The sequence below is a fragment of the Hemiscyllium ocellatum genome, chromosome 17, assembly GCF_020745735.1.
Source record: "Hemiscyllium ocellatum isolate sHemOce1 chromosome 17, sHemOce1.pat.X.cur, whole genome shotgun sequence".
Taxonomy (NCBI): domain Eukaryota; kingdom Metazoa; phylum Chordata; class Chondrichthyes; order Orectolobiformes; family Hemiscylliidae; genus Hemiscyllium; species Hemiscyllium ocellatum.
The window spans coordinates 42,489,129-42,512,148 of NC_083417.1; the positions used below are offsets into that span (position 1 = coordinate 42,489,129).

Sequence of the window (23,020 nt, forward strand, 5' to 3'; positions counted from 1 at the left end):
ATTACTGAAATAAGTTGGAGACAAACCTGACCTCAATTTCACTGAACATCTCTAGGGTGAATTAAAAAACATAAGGGAGTTCTGGTATAGTATAAAGGGAAGCACAGTCATATTAAATTGTGTGCAAGGGGTTTATGTCCTCCACGACATGCAGTGTGCTACGACACCAAGCTGACCAAAATTATAAAGTTAATCATATTATCTCTGCATGACTACTCTAATATTAGCTATTGTGTAACACTAAAATGTATTGCATTATGTGCATTGATGATTAATACACTCTACTGTGGTCAAGACCTTCTGCTAGACTGAAAGAGAACAATAACCAACACATGCATTCACACAAAATACAAAGACAGATCAAGTGCGTGGTTTCCCTTTATTATACTGTCCTAGTTATTGCAATCAGGTAAATCACATTTTATAAGCAAACACCATCCAGTTGCACTGTAATCATTGTTTTTCTTTACATAATCTTTCGTTGTACGGTGAACCGGTCAATTCAATTAAAACATCTTTCTTTGACAAAAAGGGAAAAAAAAATTCTGACAATGGCAAGCTAGCGCATCACAGTTATCACAACTGGCTAATTCTGCATTTAAAAGCAAGTATTAACAAAATACATCTAGTTATCTTGACATCTATTAGCTTACTACATTAAGCAACAAAGGACAACAGCAACAAAGCTGATGTTTCTAACACACTATAACTCTGATTAGAAGCAAAAGCTGTGAACTCACTAGTTAAAAGCAGGACAGAAAAATACTGAGCATAGAATACTTTTAATCTGTTACATTAATATTCATTTCAAACTGCTTATAATAGCAGTGCCTCATGGCCAAATCATTAGTTTTACATCTGGGTTTCAAATGACACTTTGATTGGATGTAATGTTCAAAAGTTCTCTCCCACTGTGTCTCTGTCGAGTCTTCTGCAGAGAATATGTCTCGCAGTGCTGACACCTTACTGTGCGTGCTGACTCATCATGTGGTTCTGGAAAGACAAAAAAACCCCATAAGGGATAAATTACACGTGTCCATATCCACCCAGGGCTCACTGCAGATAATGTAAAATTTGTACAACTTAGCTTTATGCACAGAGACAAAAGTAACTGTTGGCTGCACTAGGTTCCAATTTCATTAGCTTAACAAGAGCAAGACTGAACACATAATAATTCCTTATAATCAATTGGGTATGACATACACCTTTGTTTTGTAATAATGATATTACGTTGGACAGGTCTGCAAATGAATACAAACTGCAGAAGATGTAAGTCTGTTTGAACTCTAAAAATAGATCACGTGAAATTTGAGATTTAAAATCCATTTTAAAAAAATGTTTGAATCTGTGTCAAAGTATTTTTGACTTAATTCTGCAACAAACTGATAGTCATGTGGAGGGTACCTTTACAGACATGTAACAATTTATTAAATTATTGTTTCAAACATTGAAATCAAAGAATAACTCTTTGGTGCTATCTTTGAACTGATGCTTTTTGTCAATGTTCAGCAAATTCTGTCTTTCTACCAGAAGAGGGAAGCACAATACTTGTGTTTTTTTTGGTCAGCTTTCCTTCATTTAAATATTCAATTTAAGAAACACAAAATCCCTAATTAATTTCAATTTTGTACGATTTCTCATAATAGAACCAATCTTGGTTCACATATATGCATTTCCGGTTTATAAAAAGCTGACCAGGTGCGTTTAAAGAAAGATTAACAGTCTCCAATCTGATTTTTATAAATATTAATTTATTCATATCAAAATACTGGCTGAACAGTTCAGGTTTCATTGTTTGTAATTGTAATGTGATCCAGTATTATAATCTGGTGTCAGGACTTAAAGTAACGACATCGAGTGCAACTGACTCCTCCATTAATATGGCCTGTTAATTTGAGCTGCTTACAAGGACAATTAATATAACATAGCATGTAAATGTTTAACTATACATGAATATGCATACAAAGATGTACGAACTGAAAAAGTATATACTGAAGGCAAAAATGGTTCACAGCAAATCCGCCTACAGTTTAAACTGCTTTTGTGCATCTGAATCAGTATTAGCAGGAGACCTACTCCTGAGGTGAGTTTACTTAAAAACAGCACCAGTTTGACATTCATAATTCAGGAGATTTATATTGTCAAATGGAGGTCATGTTTTGGGCTCAATCTAACTTCCAAGTGTCAATATAAAATGGGTTTTAAGAAGCTGACCAGAGTAAATATCCAGTTTTGAATCCCTATGTTATTCCACTCCATTCTTTTAGATAACACAATTTTAAGTTTAAATGTTGAAAACTTTGCAATTAATCTGACTGCTGGGAAATTATAGTAAATAATAAACAATTAAATAAATAACTAACTTTTTCTTCAGCTATTGTGCAGGAGTTTGGTCTCTTAAACAGTCTCACATCAAGGATGAACAGAAAAAGATCAAATTATTGAATGTCAACATTGCAGAAATACATTGTGTTGATCCAGTAAGGTGAGCATGAGAATGACAATTGTACATATATTGGAATTTTGATTAGAAGTGATTAAAGGGTTATTATTTACACACAGGTCAAGGTTTTTGCTAAATTACACTGCTTTTTCAGCCCAATTTGTGTGAAATAGGGCAAACTACCACAAAGGACAACAGAATATTAGGGGGAAACAATGTCCAGTAAAATCAAGTCTCAATGATCTTCCAGACTAATTTAAAAAACATCAAACAGAAGCTGACTGCCCATGAATGATTGGCCATGGACCAAGTTTGAATTAAGTACTAATGCAAACTTCTAATTGTGCAATCTGCAGCCTTCAAGGAAACTCTTAAATTTGAGCATTTTTCTGTAACAAAGAACTCTGAAAGCTTTGAATAAAATGCACTAAAACACTGGTTGCTTTGCTGGATGCTTTGCATGCTGCTTACAAAAGCACTGAAACACCAGTGTGTCCTCAGCAGGCAGTTTAGTGAACACCAACGAAGATGCTGAGGACCCCAAAATGGGACGCCCCAGCTGCCTGCAGGATGCCAATCAATCAGAGGGCAGCAGCTCCAATATTCAGTAGCACCATGGTGGAGGTGTGGCTGCTGCCAGTACTGAATTTCCCAAGATGGAAGAGCAACGAGCGACAAGTGTGGAAGGAACGTGCAGATTTCTTTTGGGAGACAGGGGTCACAATCAGCTACTGGGGTCAGAAGCAACAGTGGTAGATTCTATGTCAGAAGCCAAACTGCCCTATACACACTATATTTAATCATGCAAAAGATATTGCACGGCTATAGGGCAGCTCTCCAGCTAATGGGCAATTTGCACAGGATTATCAGTCAGTTATGCAATCTCTTATTTGTTCCACCTAGGATTGAAATAATTGCAGCCCAGGAGGGAATAAGCTCTTAAATGGTCCTTGAGTAACTAAAGGGTCTGAAAGTGGCAGCAGAGAGAGACAGTTGCCTTTGAACCTTCCCATCCAGAAGTCACTTGGCCAGAGGTAGGGAAGTATGGTATCCGTCCTGACACCAACCCGCCTAATTTTTCTAGATCTTCCACCTTCTTCCTCATCTCCTACAGACCCAGAATGTTCCATTTAATGAACCCAGTAAATGATTTTGTAATCCTTTTTAAAATCACTTTTAATTATTTACACTGGGGTTATTCATGAATGGTGGATGAGACACTGATTAAAATAGATGTTTTTCTGATAATTCCATTTTCAGCAGCATTCATCAAAATTGCATCAAATAACCAATCTAATGGAGCACTTTTTAAAAGAAAACTACATTGCGAAATATTGTCTGAGAACACCAAAAATCGGATCTTCAATAGTACACAAATGAGTCTGAGCAGAAATTTAATAGAGAGGAAACACTTCTTAACAACTTGTGCAATTTCTGGTGTAGTTTGTGCCCAGGTAAGTAATTGTGCATAAAACTGAAACTCCAGGCCATAATCTTTCCACATAATAATGCAAGTAAGGAGCTGTTTATCCAGATAATCAGAAAGGTTGATCGGTGATTGTGCATTAAATGCATGTCAACTGTTGTAAGCTAAGTATCTACGAACAGACATTTATTCCAGATTTAAATAAGGACCACATCCATTTTGCATACAAAGTTAGTGTAATTTGTAATCTAAACTGACACAAATCCACTTCAGCTCTTAGTTTTGGAACTATACCATTACAAATATTCTGAGAGAAAGTGAGCATTAGAGACTTCATTGAGAAACACTGCCATTTGCTGCTTATGCCTACCTGGAATGCCTAATTCAACACGTGCAGCATTTTCTCGTTGGCTTACCTGACTTGCTGTTTGAATTGCCTTTGTTATGCAGAAATTTCAAATGAGAACAAAAAAATGAAAAAAATTGATTTGCACTACATTGAAGCATGTTGACATTGTTATGTTTTCTTTAATAAAATTGGAACAAACAACAAACGAGGTGTTGGGACAAGCCCAAAATTGGAAGGAGGAAGTTTCAAAAAGCAAAAGATGTTAAGACAGGCAACTTGTTTGTTATACTCACTTCATGGAACAACAAATAGACCTCAGGCTCTTTGTCTGACATCTCTTTTTATTATTATATGGGGTAAAATACTGGTTTCAAATCTCTATATAATAGTACAAAAGGCAAAAAGTTCACTGTAATGCTGTTAAAGAGAACAAAGTAGAACTTCCTATACCAATCTAGTTTTAATAGCCACTTTCATCATCCTACTGTAAACACTCAGGTGGTATGAAACAGATATCGGTGCTGAACACTTTTACTTCAATTTGTCCTATTCAAACATGATAATTATAGCAATTAAAATAACTGTCTGTATCAAACAAGAATTTAACATGGTAATAATCCAGCATCTGCACTGGTAACAACATACAAAAAGAAACAGCAGTTATCATAAACTTTACTTTTCTTAAAAAAAAATCCACAGAGACAATTAGATTTCTGCTTGTCCCCATGGCAAACCCACCATCTTGGAAGTGAGCCAGTTTGGGAAACTGCAGCTGTGCACTCGCTCCTCCTGCTGCCTGACCTGCTTTTCCTGGTAGTGCATTGTATAGAGACAGATATACAAAACTCATCACCACTACATCTGTCCCAGTACCTAACACTGGACAACTGTGGTACCCCGTGGGACCAGCCATTTGAGAAATCCTATCTTTAAAAGATAAATGCTATTTTGGACCAAAATTCTCAGGATAGCTCCTTAAAGCAATGACATGTTACATCATCTTTGAAGGCCACAATGAAAAGCCATTCAAATGCTCAAAGTCACTGTCAACCTGGTGACACTGTATCATATAATTAATAACATCTTGATTTAGGTGACAACCAGCAATAAATTTATTTCATAAATTTTAGCAAGATTTAAAGTCAACTAATGGAAAATTGGATTTTCCTTGAACTGAATTGTACATTAAAAATCAATGAAATTGTAATCTTGTTATAATTTTATCATTTCAGCAATGTTAGGTAGATTAGCCATGCTCATAGTGACCAGGGATGTGTTGGTGAAGTGGATTAGCCATGGGAAATGCAGGGTTACAGGAACAGGGTTGTACTGTGGGTCTGGATGTGACACTCTGAAGAGGGTCAGTGTGGACTTGATGGGCTGAATGGCCTGCTTCCACACTGTGGGGATTCTATGAATGTGATCACAGAACTATTAGGGTGTATGGTCAGTAATAAGGAAGGAGGGGTTGGCTCTCAGCAGTACTATCCCTCCTTTGCAATTCTGGGTCCCTCAATCAACCATTGAGCACTTTTGAACGAGGGGCTATGCCAGAGAGTCCGCAGGTCACTCACACTGGTTTCCTTGCCATATCTCCTACATGACAAGCTTTCTGCCACCTTTAGGATATTGATGGAAATGGGATAAGGCCCTTAAGTAAGCATCTATTGACTTCCATCAGAGATATAATCAGGTTGTAGATGGGGCCCCAACCCACCAATCCTCTATCTGATTAAATGCCCCTTGCAACCACACTGCCAAAGGGAGGACGTAAGATTCTGCCATCATCTGCAATTCGACATGCAATATTTCAATCTTGGCTAAGCCTCTGGGAAATGCTTTTTCTTTTGGTGTTTTCCAGTGATAGATAACAAAAGATCCTTATGACAGTTGCTGATTTGTAAGACTAAGAGTATCAGAGTGACCTCAATCTTCCCGCTTGTATTAGTTTAAGTTACTGATGCCATGTGGAGAAGGATACCACATGAAGTCTTCAGCAGAAGATAGGTTAGACCTTGATAAGCAGTAAATAGGATTATTACATACTACTCAATAGCTAGTTGCATTTCATCTGAGATACGTGATGGTTCCCTGAGAGAAACTGAACTCAACCTAAGAGTAAGTTCACATTACTAAACTGAAACATTCTCACGCAGCTTTGTTATCAGAGCTGGTCACTTAGCTCCTGCCAGGAATGATAATTTATGAGTTTATCTCAGCTACAACTTCCAGGTACTACTAATTTGCACTATGACACATTAGGAGTGGATAAAAAACTTTTGGTTTGGAAAATATGCACAGGATAGGCAAGATAATAAACAGATGAGTTTTTTTTTATTGAGAGTCGATGGAATTCTCTTCACCAGAAAGCGACGGAGGCAGGCAGTAACACTGAATATTTATAAGGCAGAGGGAAATAGATTCTTGACTGATTTTGGGAATCAATTGGTGTCAGAGATAGGCTGGAAAAAGACACTGAAGGCCCAATCAGATCAACCCATTATCATAATAAAAAACAAAGCAGACTCGAGGGGCCAAATGGGGTATTCTTAATTTGTATGCTTAAATGAACAAAGATAAATTAAGTTAAAGAAGCAAAATAAATTTTCTTTCTATCCTGTTCAATACAATATCTATATATTTTAATGAAGTTTTTTGACTGGTGGAGAAAAAAATGCTTCAATCCAGAATTAAATAAATCAAAAAGCAAGAACTTCTGCAAGACTTTTTATAACCTCAGGATATTCCTGAGTGAGTTACAGTTAAGTACTTTTAAAATATACTCAACTGCTGTATTGTAGGGAATGTGACAGCCAATTTGCACACAGCAAGGTCCCAAAAAGAACAAAGGCAAATTGTTAATTACAGCAAATAGGGAACATACAATTTCTACAGGAAGCAGCAATATAACTATTTGGCTTCCTAGTCTAGTGACGACATGAATTGAAACAGTAGCTGGAGCCAGAATATTTGTCCATTCGTGACATCACAGAGGCAGATCTTAAAAACATCACCGTACATTGGGTTTCAGACAGAAATCCTGCTTCCAGATTGTTTTGAGCCAATAGTCTAGTAATGGTGACTGAAGTACACCAATAATGGTTGACATCTCCCTTTCATAAAACTGGAGATTATTAAAAACATAGATGAATGCAGTACCCCTTTAATATAGTAGTTTATTGTTTTCTGAGAAATGGTGTAATTTTGGTGCCAGCTGTGAGTAGATGTCCTTGTGCCAGAAATTGGTGTTTTGTCAGTTTCTGCAGTGCAGAGCTGGACCTGTGCCACATGCAAATGATATGATAATGTGACCTACTGCACTTTTCACCATTGGTAAATTAAAGGGTTATTCCCGTGATTGATCTTTTTTTTGAAAAAGAAACTATATTAACTCGATGAAGGACACTTGTCTTGTTTGGGAAGGAGATTCGTTTTTGAAAAATACCATATATGACAAATAGTGATTTGCAGCGTAGTATTTCCATTCCCATTCAGAGCAATACAGCAATACTTAATGCACTTTAAACAATTAGTGTAGATTTAGGAGACAGACATATTGACAGTTCAAAGCAACCTAATTTAATGGTATGGTAATTGTTTTCACTACGTTGATTTTCTCTCTCCAAACATGTCAGGATCTTTTCCATCCCTTTCTTGTTCATTATGTCAGCACACTACATATCAAGCAAGATATGTTACCTGATTTATTATGAAACCTTTGCACTGATGAGAACTGTAGACACACTTTATAATTAAAATCTTAAACGGAACAAGATTTCACCATTTGCTAATTTTTAAAAAAAAACTTGCATTAAAACAATGCTTTTAATGTAGGAAAATAGCAAAAGACAGTTCAGAGCAGAAAATAAGATAAAAATTGACACTAAGGTATTGGTGAAGCTATTTGAAGGAAGTGACTATAAGCATGGCCAAGGAGGTATATTTTACAGAAGATCTTAAAGAAAGTATAAAGATTTAGAGAAGAAATTCTGATGAATATGGCCAAGGTGGGTTTGGCAGAGAATGGGGATATACAGGTCATGTGGAAAAACAGATTCTTTGCAAATAATAGGTTTTCAGAAGATTATAGAGATAGATGGTGAGAGTGGCAGGGGTGGGGCTGGCTGAGGTCATTAAGGCACTTGAACGCAACACTTAAGTTAGAAATGTTAGGGGACTGAGATGTCACTGCTGATCAGTGATCAGATAGGTAACAGAGATGAGAATTACTCTAGTTTAGGTAATAAGCTGTAAAGTTTTGGGTGAATTTGAGGTTTATAAAGTGTGGAGGACAGCAGAAAGCTTTGGAATACTTAAATTTGGAGGGGGTCTGGACAGTGGGCTAAGACATGAAGAGTTAAGGCTCATTGGATGTACTCTCACCTCCTCCTTAAAATATTAAGGGTTCAACTCCCCTCTGTACACACCACTGCAATATAAATGAGTGCATGCTCTGCCAGGAGACAGTGGAATTTGAATTCGATGAAGAATCTGGAATTAAGAGTCTAATAATTACCAGGAAACTATTCCTAATTGCTGGAAAAACCCATCTGATTTACTAAAGTCCTTTCAGGAAGGAAACTGCTATCCTTACCTGGTCTGACCTACATGTGACTCCAGACCGACAGCAATGTGGTTGAATCTTAACTGCCCCCTGGGCAATTAGGGATGGGCAATGGAGTAACAACTGTTTGTTTAAAATATTCCAGCTTCTTGCACATGTGGTGGAAAACCATTAGCAATGATCTCATCAGTCTGTGAAAGTTGTGCTTAGGGCAATAGCTTTTTCTGTGTAGCAACGTGTTAGTTATTTTGAAAAAACTTCTATTTCTTGTCTTGTGTCAATTTAAACATAATCGAGTCAAGAAAAGAAATCTGTTCTTGTGGGTCCTTAAGTTTAATGGAATGTTGGTACTTGCTGAGGATATTGATGAATTTTTCCAATTCAATGTCAAGTACTCAAAGTAATGTTACAGCGCGACGACATGAGAATGAGAAAGTAGCAATCGAGAAATCAAAAAGCAGAAAAGCTCAAAAGGAAACATTTTGCTCCCTGTCCTCAAATCTGAAGGATGTGAGGGGAAGTGCTAAAGGCTGTCAGGGTGGGGAAAGAAAGGGGCTCGAGAGACAGAGAAGTGCCAGGGCCCACAATCTCCCTCCTGGACCCTGCTGGGCACCACTAGGCTGTTGGAGAAAGTGAGGACTGCAGACTCCTGCTCCTCAGCTGCTGCCTTAACTGCTGTGCTTTTCCAGCACCACACTCTCGACACTGGTAGGCTGTAGCTAGGATTCCCGGTGATGTTCCCCCAGACTGGACAACAGCAGAGAGGATAATGTGTTTAACTGTGCCACGAGCTGCACAGAGGATGAGGACAACAAAAAAAGGCAAATGCGCCATATATTTTACTATCGTTCATGACTTGCTTAAACCATGGGAAGGGAGGTTTATTGTAAAGATCAAACATGGAGTCATTGGAAAGAACTGCAAGATAACAATACAGTCAAGTATTTTAGAAATAAAGGTGTTTATGTAGGAGCTGGTAGTTTGAGGACAGGTGTCAGTTTTTTTTATATAATAGAGTTGAACAATTGCCTGGAAGCAGCACATTACACTTTACCTGTCATCAGTTGAACTACGTCATTGTGATCATTGGCATGATGGAAAACCTTCATATGGAGAATCTAATAAAAATTCTTCTCCAACTAATTTTTGAGGTAAATTGTTCAAAAACATTTATAGCAATTATTAAGATAAATGGTTGATGTAAATGAAAAAAACATGGGATTTGGGCTTACTTTTCTTTCACAGGTTGACAATTTGCATTAAAACAGTCAACTATGACATTAGGAATCTATGCAATAACAACAAGACTGGTTTTCTAACATAATTAGATATTAATAGAGGTCTATTTTCTCTTTAATTGTAACCCATTTATTTTACAACACAACATAACTCTAAAATTCTGTTCAGTTGTGTAAATAACTAACAGCTCCTGACATCCAATCAAAATTAAGCTGGTATGTGTGTCTATCATTTGGAGCATGTAACAACATGGGACTTTTCAGAAGATAAAAGTCAGGTCTCTCACGTAATCATGTGACTCCCCAGTTAACCTGTCAGTGAGGTCTTATTCTGACTGTCCACCAGATGTCACAATTGTTATTATTCCTCAAACCTTGGCAACAAATACCACTTGCCACAAATTGTGGCTGCAAATGGTTACACAATTGTTGGTTACACCTATTCCTTTTAAAAGTTGGGCCACTAATGCCCAATTTCAGCCAACAGTCTATCAAATAAACAAATGACAGGTTTACATCCTCAAATGAATTGCCCAGCACCCATCTAAAGTCACATTGAGGAATCCATCTTGTTGATGCAACCCATTCTTTTGGGAACAAAGCCTGACTCGTGCTGGGTGTTGCAAACATGACCCCAAATAGTCTAACATTTCCTTTGCTGGGTACTGCTGACTGATCACACAGGAAAGATCATTATGCAAAATACTCTGCAAGGTGGGATCAGACACCGTTCAATGTCAAATTACACCCCACGTTAAATGATGCCTTTGAAGATGCAGCCAATAGAAATTAACGTTTTTGTCTTGCCATACTTATGTCCAATAAGACACTGGGTAGAATATCACTGGGTGAGGGAGTCTTGACCAGTGGTTGGAGGGGCAGCAGGAGACTCTCACTACCTTTGATCAAAAAATCCTTCTGCACCTTGTACCATTCAGGCAGTTCACAGGACAAGAGCACACATTCCTCTGGGATTGAGTATCCTAGAGGCAGGGTCCTGTCTGCTGAGAGTTGCTGGATATCAGAAGCCCACAGCCTACTTCTACTCTCAGCACCACTGATAAGTTGGTGGCTGATTTCAGTACTGCATATGTCGATGAGACGGGACCCATGCACGGGTGACGATAGCTGGCAAGATGGGAGGGGGCTAGAAACATGAGTAGGAGGATGGCTATCTGAGGGTTTGTCCCATTCTAGATGCTAGACCTCTCAAGGGATTTCCCATTCTTCTCTGCCCTCCATTCCACACTCCAGCAACCCACAAATAAATCCTGCAAGAGTTTGCTTGCTGTGCTCCTTGAATGATGAGCATCCTCCCACCACTCACAGCAGCAGAACAATAAAAGGTGTTTGATTGGATTAATTCCCCATTTAAGGGCCTTAATAGCTGTGGAGATGGGATCTCCACCTTGCCACTCAATTAAATGTTCCAGCACCAAGACAGGTTTGCTGGAAGGCACAAGGTTCTGTTCATTTTGAAACTACCCAACAGACATTGCTGAATCTTCTGTAGGGTAACAACTGAATATTAAACACAAAGGGTCAGACTTTCTGTGGCTACTTCCTCTGCCTCATCTCTTGCTGTGATTACAGCAGGAATAGAGAACATTCTCTCAGAATTTTAACTGATCATCCACTAAAATTATGGCTGGAAGTCAGGAAAACACACTGGGAAATCCTATCCCAAGATTTTTTTTATTCATTTTTGGCAAGTGGTATTGTTGGCTGGCCAGCATTTATTGCCCATCCCTAGCTGCCCTTGAGAAGATGATGGTGAGTTGTCTTCTTGAACTGCTGCAGTCCGACCCACAATGCCAATAAGGAGTGAATTCCAGGACATTGACCTAGCAACAGTGAAGGAACGGTGATATATTTCCAAGGCAGGATGGTGAGTGGCTTAGAGGGGACCTTGCACATGGTGGTGCTCCTGGATGGTGTCAAGCTTCTTGAGTTTTGTTGGAGTTGCACTCATCCAGGCAACTGGGGAGTATTCCATCACACTCTTTGTGTCTTGTAGATGATGGTCAGGCTTTGAGGCGTCAGGAGGTCAGTTATTCAACACAGTATTGCTCGTCTTTGACCTGCTCTAGTAGCCAGTGTTTATGTGGCAAGTCCAGTTGAGTTTCTGGTCAATGGTAACCTTAGGATGTTGACAGTGGAGGAATTCAATGATGTTCAATAACACCATGAATGTCAAGTGCCAGTGGTTAGATTGTCTCTTACTGGTGATGATCATTGTCTGGCATTTGTATGGGGCAAATGTCACTTGTCAGCCGAAGCCTGGATATTGTTGCATTTGAACATGGACTGCTTTAGTATGTTGTGAATGGTGCTGAACGTTGTGTAATCATTAGCGAACATTCCTATTTCTGACCTTTTAATGGAAGGCAGGTCGTTGATGAAGCAGCTGAAGATAGTTGGGGTGAGGACACTACCCTGAAGAACTCCTGGAGAAATGTCCAGGATCGAATGTGACTGACCTCAAATGACCATGAACCACCTTCCTACTTGCCAGTTATGACCCCAACCAGCAGAGAGCTTGCCTTGATACCCACTGATTTCAGTTTTGCTGAAGCTCTTATGTCATACTCAGTGAAATGCAGCTTTGATGTCAAGGGCTGTCACTCTCACCTCACTTCTGGAATTCAGCTCTTTTATTCATGTTTAAACCAAGGCTGGAATGAAATCAAGAGCTGAGTGACCCTGGCAGAACCCAAACTGGGCATCACTGACCAAAAGCCAAAACTCTATGTGGGCTCCTTTGGGGGCTTCCCATAACTGTAGTTGAAAGCAGTGAAACCCACTGCAAATGATAGGAATTAAACAACTTTATCCAGTTATTTTCTGACACGCTGAGTTAAGCATGGGACTTCTATCTGCCCTTAGTAGGCAAGAGGATGCCTGGTGTCAGATTATTCAATTAAGGATAACTAGCTAATGGCTGTCCATTCAGAGAGCTGGCAGCAATGGATACTGCTGAGGCAGGCAGTTTGTCCTTGGTGCATCTCAAAATAGAAGTGTTCTCCAGACAGTTATATATCAATTAAGATATAAGGAGATAAGGGCATTTCCCTGGTGTGAGACAAAGGGGAAGTCTCTCATGGGAGCTGGACTCTGCAGCAGGGATCTTTCTTGACCCTGTCCCCTCTGACTTTGATGGACTTCCTGGATAGCTACAGGAAAGTTTCCATTATGAAACTGGAAACTTTACCTCATTCTCAAGGTCCACGTGCCATCAGCAAATTACAGATAGCCTCACAGAATGGCCCAAATTGGTTCCTGAATTATGCAAATCGGTTGCTTTCTTCGATGGGAGAAAACAACTATTCTGACTTGAGACCTATGCTAAGAGATTTCCAACACATCACAGCTCAACCGCTATTTCACCAGTCTCTCTGCCTGTACGGGGCGAGTAAAATTTAGCCTTTCAGTTGAGTTCATAGCTGGAGAATTGAGGTACAACTCATGTAAGATCAATTCTAAACAAGATATAATTACATTCTGGAGAATTTTACTCAAGTGTAAAACCACGCTATTAAAATCTGATTAGGATTTTGTATTCTCAAATTTCAGTCCAACTATTTCAGACCAATCCTATACATCCCATATCATTGGCTTTTATTCAATCGTTGCTCAAACAAATTTGCTATGACTCTATTAAATCCAGTCAGCTCCACATTAGCAAAACAATATGCATGTTGGCAACTGATTTTGTTGTTAGTGTTGAGATTTAACGTGTTTCATGATTAATCCATAGTGATAAAGAAATCAGTCATCCTCATGTGCTCTTCACATTGGTTCGATTGAGTATGTCTGTTCTACATCTACTATACTTAAGTGCAGCAACATCTAGTACCAGAAAATGAGCACTAAGCCACTACTTAGCATATTGTATAGCCACTGATCCCAAGTGTGCCCCATTTTACAGTCATATCATAATGGTTTGGCTACAGACATCTTAAGGCCATCAAGAAAATCAAAACCAGTATTGTTTAGTAACATGTATCTTAAATTTTCTGGACGTCTGATTTTAAACAAACAAAACTTTAGCTGGCCCGACAGTGTATATTCAGCTCATTAACTAACAATGAAATCTCACGCAGCTAAAAAGATTTGCATGCTTCATTACATGCTATCACAAAGCCAAACTTTGTTTACACCTTTCCAAAGAATAAAACAAAGCATTTAATTGTCTTTTTCAGTGTATTTTTATCTGCTTATTTTTAGACTAGTTTGACAATCTTCCAACGATCCAGGACTAACAGATGGCCTGTCTTAAAGCCTCATATGTTCTGTAGTTTGCACTCCTGACAAACAGTAAACGCACTCAACGGGTGTGCAGTGAATCGTGTGCAGCAAAGGGGGTTATAAAAATACACAACTGAATTTGGTTGGTTCGGCTGAACATTTAGGCCAAATGCTGGCTTGGCAACATAGAGTGTGGTAATAGCAAACTACAATTACTGGTGGCAAAAGCAGCAGCAGGCAGTATTCCATGCTGTATATGTACATATCTGTACATGCCCTGGAAGTGACATCACTTAAGGTAGGTACTTTCTTTACATATGATATTCCTTTACCAACACCGAGATCAATTTATTTTTGGTACTCTCTATCAGATGACGGTGGATGGTCACACCAAGAGATCCCATACTACTGCTAACAAATGATATCATATTTTTAATAATGCAAACTCCAACAGCATCCATCCCTCCCATTCCCAGTAGGAACAGAGATGAAGTTCCTTGTGTCCACAGTCAGTTTTTTCCCTCTCTACAGCTTCTTTTGCCACCTGGTCTCAGTTCAGTATTGCCTGATTTGATCTTTACCTTTCCAGGATCTCTAATCAACTTCCCAACTCGGCGAACATACCCACAAACATAGGATCTCTAATCTTTAAAAGATCTGGGTCAGATCTCTCTCCACTTTTGCTTTACCTACCCCATTTAAAATTTGTTTTGCTTCCTCCTCCCTGCAACCATGATGTCCTTACAGTTCCTTCCTTGCCCTGCATATTTTGTAAACTTCAGTGCTGATATAGTCAGAAGTTCAGTCAGGGAGGACAGTCTACAGTGCGTTGCCCTCACCCTTTCCTTTTTGTTTTGCTGCAGTTTTTCTTTTGTCTCAAGACTATCACTTTCTGCATTTTAAGGCCAGAAGACATAGCAGCAGAAATTAGGCCATTCAGCCCAACAACTCTGCTCTGCCATTTAATCATGGCTGGTAGATTTCTCAACCCCATTCTCCCACTTTCTCTCCGTAACCCTTGATAATCAAGAACTTATCTATCTCTGTCTTTATTATACTCAATGAACTGGCCTCCACAGCCTTCTGTAGCAATAAATTCCATTGATTCACCACTCTCTAGCTGAAGAAGTCTCTCCTTATCTCATTTCTAAAAGCTCTTCCCTTTACTCTAAGGCTCTGCCCTTGGGTCCAAGTCTCTCCTACCAATGGAAACATCTTCCCTACATCCACTCTGTCCACGCCATTCAGTATTCTGTAAGTTTCAATTAGATCCTCCCTCATCCTTCTGAACGCCATCGAGTATCAACCCAGAATCCTCAAACATTCTTCATATGTTAAACTTTTCATTGCTGGGACCATTCTTGTGAACCACCTCTGAACAAGCTCCAGGGCCAGTACATCCTTCCTGAGAAATGAGGCCCTGAACTGCGCAAACTACTCCAAAGGTGGTCAGACCAGAGCCTTATAGAGCCTCAGAAGTACATCCCTGCTTTTATATTCAAGTCCTCTCGAAATAAATGTTAATATTGCATTTGCCTTCCTAACTACAGACTCATTCTGCAAGTTTACCTTGATAGAATCCTGGACTAGAATTCGCTAGTCTCTTTGCACTTCAGACTTCTGAATTTTTTTCCCCATTTAGAAAATAATCCATGCTTCTGTTCATCTTCCCAAGGTGCATGACCTCATACTTTCCCATGTTCTATTCCATCTGCCACTTCTTCGCCCACTCTCCTAACCTGCCCAAATCTTTTTGCAGCCTCCCCGCCTCCTCAATGCTACCTGTCCAAGTACCTAGAGTCATAGAGATGTACAAAACGGAAACAGACCCTTTGGTCCAACTCGTCCATGCCTATTTTTGTATTATTAGATTAGATTACTTACAATGTGGAAACAGGCCCTTCGGCCCAACAAGTCCACACCGACCCGCCAAAGCGAAACCCACCCATACCCCTACATTTACCCCTTACCTAACACTACGGGCAATTTAGCATGGCCAATTCACCTGACCCGCACATCTTTGGACTGTGGGAGGAAACCCACGCAGACACGGGGAGAACGTGCAAACTCCACACAGTCAGTCGCCTGAGTCGGGAATTGAACCTGGTTCTCAGGCGCTGTGAGGCAGCAATGCTAACCACTGTGCCACCGTGCAGACTTAACCAGAATATCCTCAGTTCCTTCATCTAGATCATTAATGCAAGAAGTGAAACGTTCTCTCATACATGATGATGCTTTTAAAGAGCAGACTTGCCATGCAGACGGTTTAGAATGAGGTAGATGCAGAGCTACCATGCAATTTTCTTTGGATGTGATTTTGTAAAAATGACATTGAATAGAATGATGCACAAGACATCAACTTCCTGCTGTATTTTTCATACTATAACAAAAATATTATTTTTCTACATGCAGTTGATTTATAGCCAAGAAAACAGAATCGTATGGTTTCAGTTTAGGAGGTAGTCATGGAAGTATACACGACAGAAACAGGCCCTTCTAATCTCGTCCCATTTGACTGCATTTGGCTCATATCTTTCCAAACATTTCCTGTCCATGTACCTGTCCAAATGTCTTTTAAATGTTGTAACTGCATCTGTCGCGAGCATTTCTTCTGCAGCTCATTCCATATACACACCACCCTGTGCATGAAAAAGTTGCCCCTCAGTTCCTTTTAAATCTTTTCCTTCTCACCTTAAACCTGTGCCCTCTCGTTATGGACTTCCTTACCAGGGGGAAAAACATTGGCAACTTCACCCAAACACTTCCTTTATCAGCACACAATAATATTGCAATAATACTCCTTGTATTTATATTGAACGTTTATGTTAGTGAGGCTCAAAATATTTCAATCAATAGCTCTTCAGCAAAAACAATTCAGTGATAATTTTGTATGCAGTCATCTTGTGATAACATTGCCTCACAAACTGAAAAGGGATAACTGGTCACTAAATTTAATTTTTAAGTTGCATTTGTAGGAGAAGGATATTGTCATGGGGAGGTGATGGTGTAGTGGTAATGCTACTGAGTTGGTAAGAAAGGGCCCCAGGCTAATATGCTGAGGATGTAGGTTCAAATCCCTCAATGGCAGATGGTGAAATTTGAATTCAGTAAAAATCTGGAATAATTTGGCAACTGTATACCACTGTCAATTGTCATAAAAATCTATCTGATTCACAATATCCTTTTAGGGAAGGAATTCTGCCTTCCTTACCTGGTCGAGCCTTCACGTCACTCCAGACACACAGCAATGTGGATGACTCTTAAGTGCTCTCTAGGCAATTAGGAATGGGTAATAAATGCTGGCCTAACAAGTGACACCCACATCTCAAGAATGAATAATTTTTTAAAAACCCATGATACCTCTTCACTTTTGTTCAAACACCACCTTGACATCTTTAATATGCACCCAGCAGGCTGGTGAATTTTGGTTTCAGCATGTAAAAGTATTAAAAGGTTTCTGGGATATGAATCACTTTTAATAAAATTTTTGCCTTGCTTTAGTATGGAGGCCTGACTGCATTTACTCTTCCAGTTAAAATGCTCCAATAGAAGAGAAAGAAAGACTTGCATTAATAATTTACAATGGTTGGATATCATACAATGTCTGATTGACATTTATATTTAAATATATACAGCTGTTATAACGTAGAAATCACAACAGCAAATTTGCACCTGGTACTCTATTGTATGAAGACGTAAGGGTGTCACAGAGTTAATGTGGAAGAATGTATTAAACACAGCCCAATCTGAAAATGTCACATGGACTCAAACAGGGGAACAGTTTTGGACATTGAATAAATAAAACCTAATATCAAAGTCCCTCCTGTATTCTAAGTTATAGGGTCAAGTGTAGAAATGTAACTTTACTGAGTTGTTACATGCAATAAACAATACTTTGCTTAAAATAAGAGCCTTTTCTCATTAGACCACCTGGTGGTTTTCCTGTACCACACAGCATCAAACAGGCCCTGTAAATCCCGCCCAGGAAAGAGGGTGCTGGCAGCAAATCTACCCAATGTATCTGACACTATGATGAGCTGTGAGGAGGATTTATCATACGTCATGGTGGCAAGTGGCAAGTCTCTATTTAGCTGGCAGCCGTGGAGATCTGAAGATTTTACTGACACAGCTTTAAAGAAGCTGGTCAATTAGACAGTTAGCATCTGAAGGTGTTGAACATTCAATATCCTACTGAAAAGAACCTGGTGGCAAGAGTCAATAAGACAGTCTATGATAAACAAAATCATTTCGGACCTGGCAACTGCTGCAGAGCAGTGAGTGTGAACTAGAACCTCCATGAAGCTGGAATTCTGGTCACATCGAGATTGTCACAGATTGTCGCAGATGCTGACTAATCTGTCAGAGCAGTCAAGTCAAGGTTTAGCCAAAGAGCAAACAGACATCAAAGGTTCTATGGGTAAAGTTGAAATCCCTGGTGGCTGAGGCTGGAAAAGCTAGAAGTAAGCAAAGTGCTTGCAGCTAAGATTGGGCATCACCACCAGAGAGTGGCCACCATGAAGAAGCATTAAAATATAAAGGAAATTGTCGAGCACAGAAATGATTTACAATGAGATCACATATCCAGGAACATTGCAGGTCCAGAATTAAAGCAATAAAGGGACAAGTTAATGCATATATGGACAAACCTAAGGAAAGAAGGATGTTCGGATGCTTTTAAGACCACAGAAAAACTAGGAATTCCATTACTTAAATCGCAATAGAGGCAGGAAGCATGTCCAGCAAAATACTGTGAAGTAACAGAGATTATTAGTCGTGCTGCAGACAGTGGGAATCATTTAGGGAAATCCGTTTCAGGAACAGGATTTGTCTTATTGAGCCATGAAGAGTGGGATTAATTCAGGAAAGCCATTAAGAGAATACACACCTGAAGTACTTCATGCTGCAATCATGCTTGGTGAACAGTGACCAGAGTCCTGAATCTGATGTCCAGAAGAGAGTCAAAGTCAACAATCTTCACTCCAGTGGCCTACAATGTTCCAGGTCTGAAGAGACTTAGACAGAGACTAGCGTTGTGGTAAATGCAATCATGGACACAATTGCATAACATTACTATTAGGAATAAAGCTTAGGGTATTGGGGGAGGTGTGTATGGGGAGATGGGTGGCAGGAGGAGAGAGATATTACATGAGATTGGAAGAATCTGAAACAGATAATTATGAGAACTGCATTAAGCACTTTCCAATGTGGTGACGTCAGATCAGGCCAGGAAACATTTTTGGTTCTGAAATGAGTAAGATGGTCTCCCTTGTAGTCTCAGTAACTATGCCCATCATACCAATGTGCAACTGAAACCTGGTTGCCATCATGCAATACATTATATATGGTTAAAGAGTATACCTCCTTCTAATTTGACTACATGGTTGACTTCCTCTACCACATTAGATGCAACAGAATACTGTAAATCCCTATCAGAAAGGAGGATGGAGGCTTAAAACTTATGAGATATATTTTATACCACGATGAGCTGTGAAGAGGAGTCATTGAATGATACAAACAGCAGCCAAGTGATTAACAAAAAAATTCTTTGATAATGTTCACTGAGGGGGTAAATATTGATCAGAACACTAAGGATAGCTTACTTCCCTTTGAAGTAGTGTCTCAGAGGGTAAGTATGACCTTGGTCTTATGCCTTGTTTGAAAGGCAGCACCTCCAACAGTACAGCATTTGGTCATTATCACACTGGGAATGTTAGGCTCAACTTTTTTGTTCTAAGTCCAAGTGGCTGAACCCAGGACCTGCTGACTGAATGTGAGTGTCATCAACTGAGCCATGATTGACACCGCAACCACATGGAAGTCAAATTGAGTAACGCCTGATAATGGGTGCTGAGATGATGATGTGTGATTAACTTGCACAAGCTGACTGTAGATATAACAAGTTCCTGCAGTCTGCTCAATGCCACATTATCTGCATAGAGCTAGACTTTCCTGCATCATTTATTGGCTGCACAAATCAGCAGGGAGTCCAACATTGTTACTCCCTAGCACTAATTAAAGTTAGCTTATATCTTTTAAAGGGGGAGGTGTATTGTGGCTTACAGTGATGTGGAAATTATTCTAAACATTGTGCAATGGAACAATGTTAACCATAGGAGAGTGTGCGCGAAAAGGTTTTTGGACACTGCCCTGGAAATCCTGTTGGAAGGGACAGAAAGAACACAAGAGAAATCCTCAATCCTGAGAGAGTCAGCCTCTACACAAATACTCAAGGGCCCACCACAAAAGATCGTGACAGAGATTAATGCGAGAAGTGAGACTAAGGACCAGGATACAGTGCAGGAAGAAGTTGAATGGTCTCACATAAGTTAATGCATCTTATATCCTACCAGCTGCATGACTATCAATATCCACTGTCAATTCACTACATTCCTATCTCTTACTAACACTTTCTAACATACAGGACTCACACCTAACATTCTTTTGCTCTACCTCAACTTCACACACACCCACAAGACTGGTTTTAAGTCCTGTTCTCAAACCAACTTAAATCTCAAAGCTTTTGCATGCTAGCAACTATTCATCTATGACAGCCACATCATCCAAACATATTGTATTACACACGCACATTTCCCTCTTTCTAGAGAAAGGAAGCAGTGCACAGGAGGAGACTGCAGGAGTTTACTGGTAGGAAAGAGACATTTCCTCCCTCGGAGTGGACATTGGGAGGGGGGGGGGGGGGAAGGGCCATTGCTGAGGCTGTGATAATCAAGGGGGCTGAAACCATTGAAGATTAGAAGATCTGTATGGCTGATTCTCCTTGTCTAACCTCATCCTTTCATCCCTCAATCTCTATTGATGTACCAGCTGCAGATGGTGCATGCACTCATTTTACTTTCTCCTCTCCTGCCTAGCACAGTCTTTGTTTCCTTTTCATTTCAATCCTCAAGCTTTGGCAGCTACCTAGTCAGTACATGAGAAACAAGAAGTAAAGACGAAGAAGCACTATCAAGTGAGTTCCCCAGCACAGCTGCCAGTTCAGAAACTGACACAAAGTTTAGATAGGTGGGATCTAAACATGACAAGTGAACACAAGTACCTGGAGCCAAGGACATTCAAGGTGCCAACTCACTGGAAGACAAAACATATACAGGACTCAGATGAGGACTGGGCCAAAGGAAGTAGATCTGTGCATAGACCAAAATGCATACTGTATCAGGATACATGCATTCAATGTCAAGCAACATGGTACCAGCATCGACGTGGCATAAAGAATTGAGCCAAGTTAGCAATACAGCTTGGTGAACATACAGTGATCAGAGACTTCAGTCTGATGTTAAATACTGACATGGTGCATAATCTGATGGCTGATATCTCAGCTTCCACTGCAGCACAAACAACATTCACTGGAAGCTCAGATTGCTGTTATTGTGGCTCTGGATAAATGTGCAAAGAAACTTCTTCAATGTTACAACACTTTAGTCAACTGTTCCATAGAAACTGTCTCCTGCTGACAGCTATAATCTGCCTGGTATCCATGCCACAGACAGTCATTAGAATATATTTGGAAAGAGGGTTTTGCATATGTAGGATCCAGTACACTTTTCATTTAAGTGCACATGCAAGTCATGGACACTAGCTTTGTACTTTAAGAGACCTCACAGCTACAGAACTATGGAGGGATTATCTTATGGTAAAGGTGACACAGGTTGGGACCCAGCTCATTAGAATTCAGAAGAATGAGAGTTGATCTCATTGAAACAGACAGAATTCATAAGGCACTTGACAGGGTAAATGCTAAGGAGATGTTTCCTTTCATGGGAGAGTCCAGGACTAGAGGGCACAGTCTCAGGCTAAAAAGCTTTTCACTGTGCCTCAGTACATGTGACAATAATTTTAATTCAATTCAGTTCAATTCACTAAAGGGGAAACGCTTTGAGACTGAATGAGGAGGTATTTTCTTTCTCAGAGGGTTGAGTGTCTTTGGAAATCCTTGTCACAGAGAGCTGTGTATATTTAAGGCTGAGAGATTGATATATTCTTGATCATAGTGAAGATTTAGATCCCAGGTGGGACCCCTTGGCTTTGAGATCAGTCAAAGAATCAACGGAATCCGGTCTGCATAAAGCAAGATTATCAATTTAATAAAGTAAGGCAGCCTAACGCAATTCTGTCCAGCAACACAGAGATTAAAGCTTCCATGCTCCGTGGCAAAATTGTGCAATTACAATTGAACAATAAGCATTTTTTATATGTTTTTCAAGAAACAGTACAGCCTTAATAACAAGAAAAGACCAATCAACCGACTTGATTGACAGGCTAATCCAACGATATTTCCTGGGAAACGGTTCTTGGTTTACGTAGATCATCATCTCATGCTAGCAGTTCAAGGTTAGTTTGAGTGGTTAATTAATGGTTCATAATTCATTTGATGAAAACTCTATTGTTTGCCTTATCTTCTATTACAGCTAAAACAGCAAAGCAGCAGTACAGGTTCACAAAGTCAAATCATAACTTGCAGCCATCTTGTTGTGATATTTTAAACTGAAAAGCCATTTTGTAGTTAACAAAAACAAAATATATTTGCTGCTTCTGACAACAGCCAGAATTCAAATTTTGAAATACTCGATAGGGGAATCAAATGTTATGAGGAAAGGACAGGAAGGTAGACATAAGAAATGTTGGATCATCCATGATCCTACTGAATGGCGGAGCAGATCCGAGGGTTAAATGGCCTACTCATGTTCCTCATGGATTTATGGAGCCCAATTTGCTCTCTGTTTCAGTAAGTAAA

At 39.5% G+C, this 23,020-nt stretch overlaps 1 protein-coding gene across 4 annotated transcripts in view; it reads right to left on the bottom strand.

Moving 5' to 3' along the window:
• Positions 1-360: 360 nt before the first annotated feature.
• Positions 361-23,020, bottom strand: part of znf423 (zinc finger protein 423) — a 374,786-nt gene continuing 352,126 nt past the window's right edge. For all 4 annotated transcript variants that reach the window (XM_060838114.1, XM_060838113.1, XM_060838112.1 and 1 more), the window contains one exon: positions 361-993. In XM_060838114.1, coding sequence (XP_060694097.1) covers positions 964-993 — 30 coding nt within the window. In that variant the 3' untranslated portion in view covers positions 361-963. The remainder of the gene's footprint in view (positions 994-23,020) is intronic.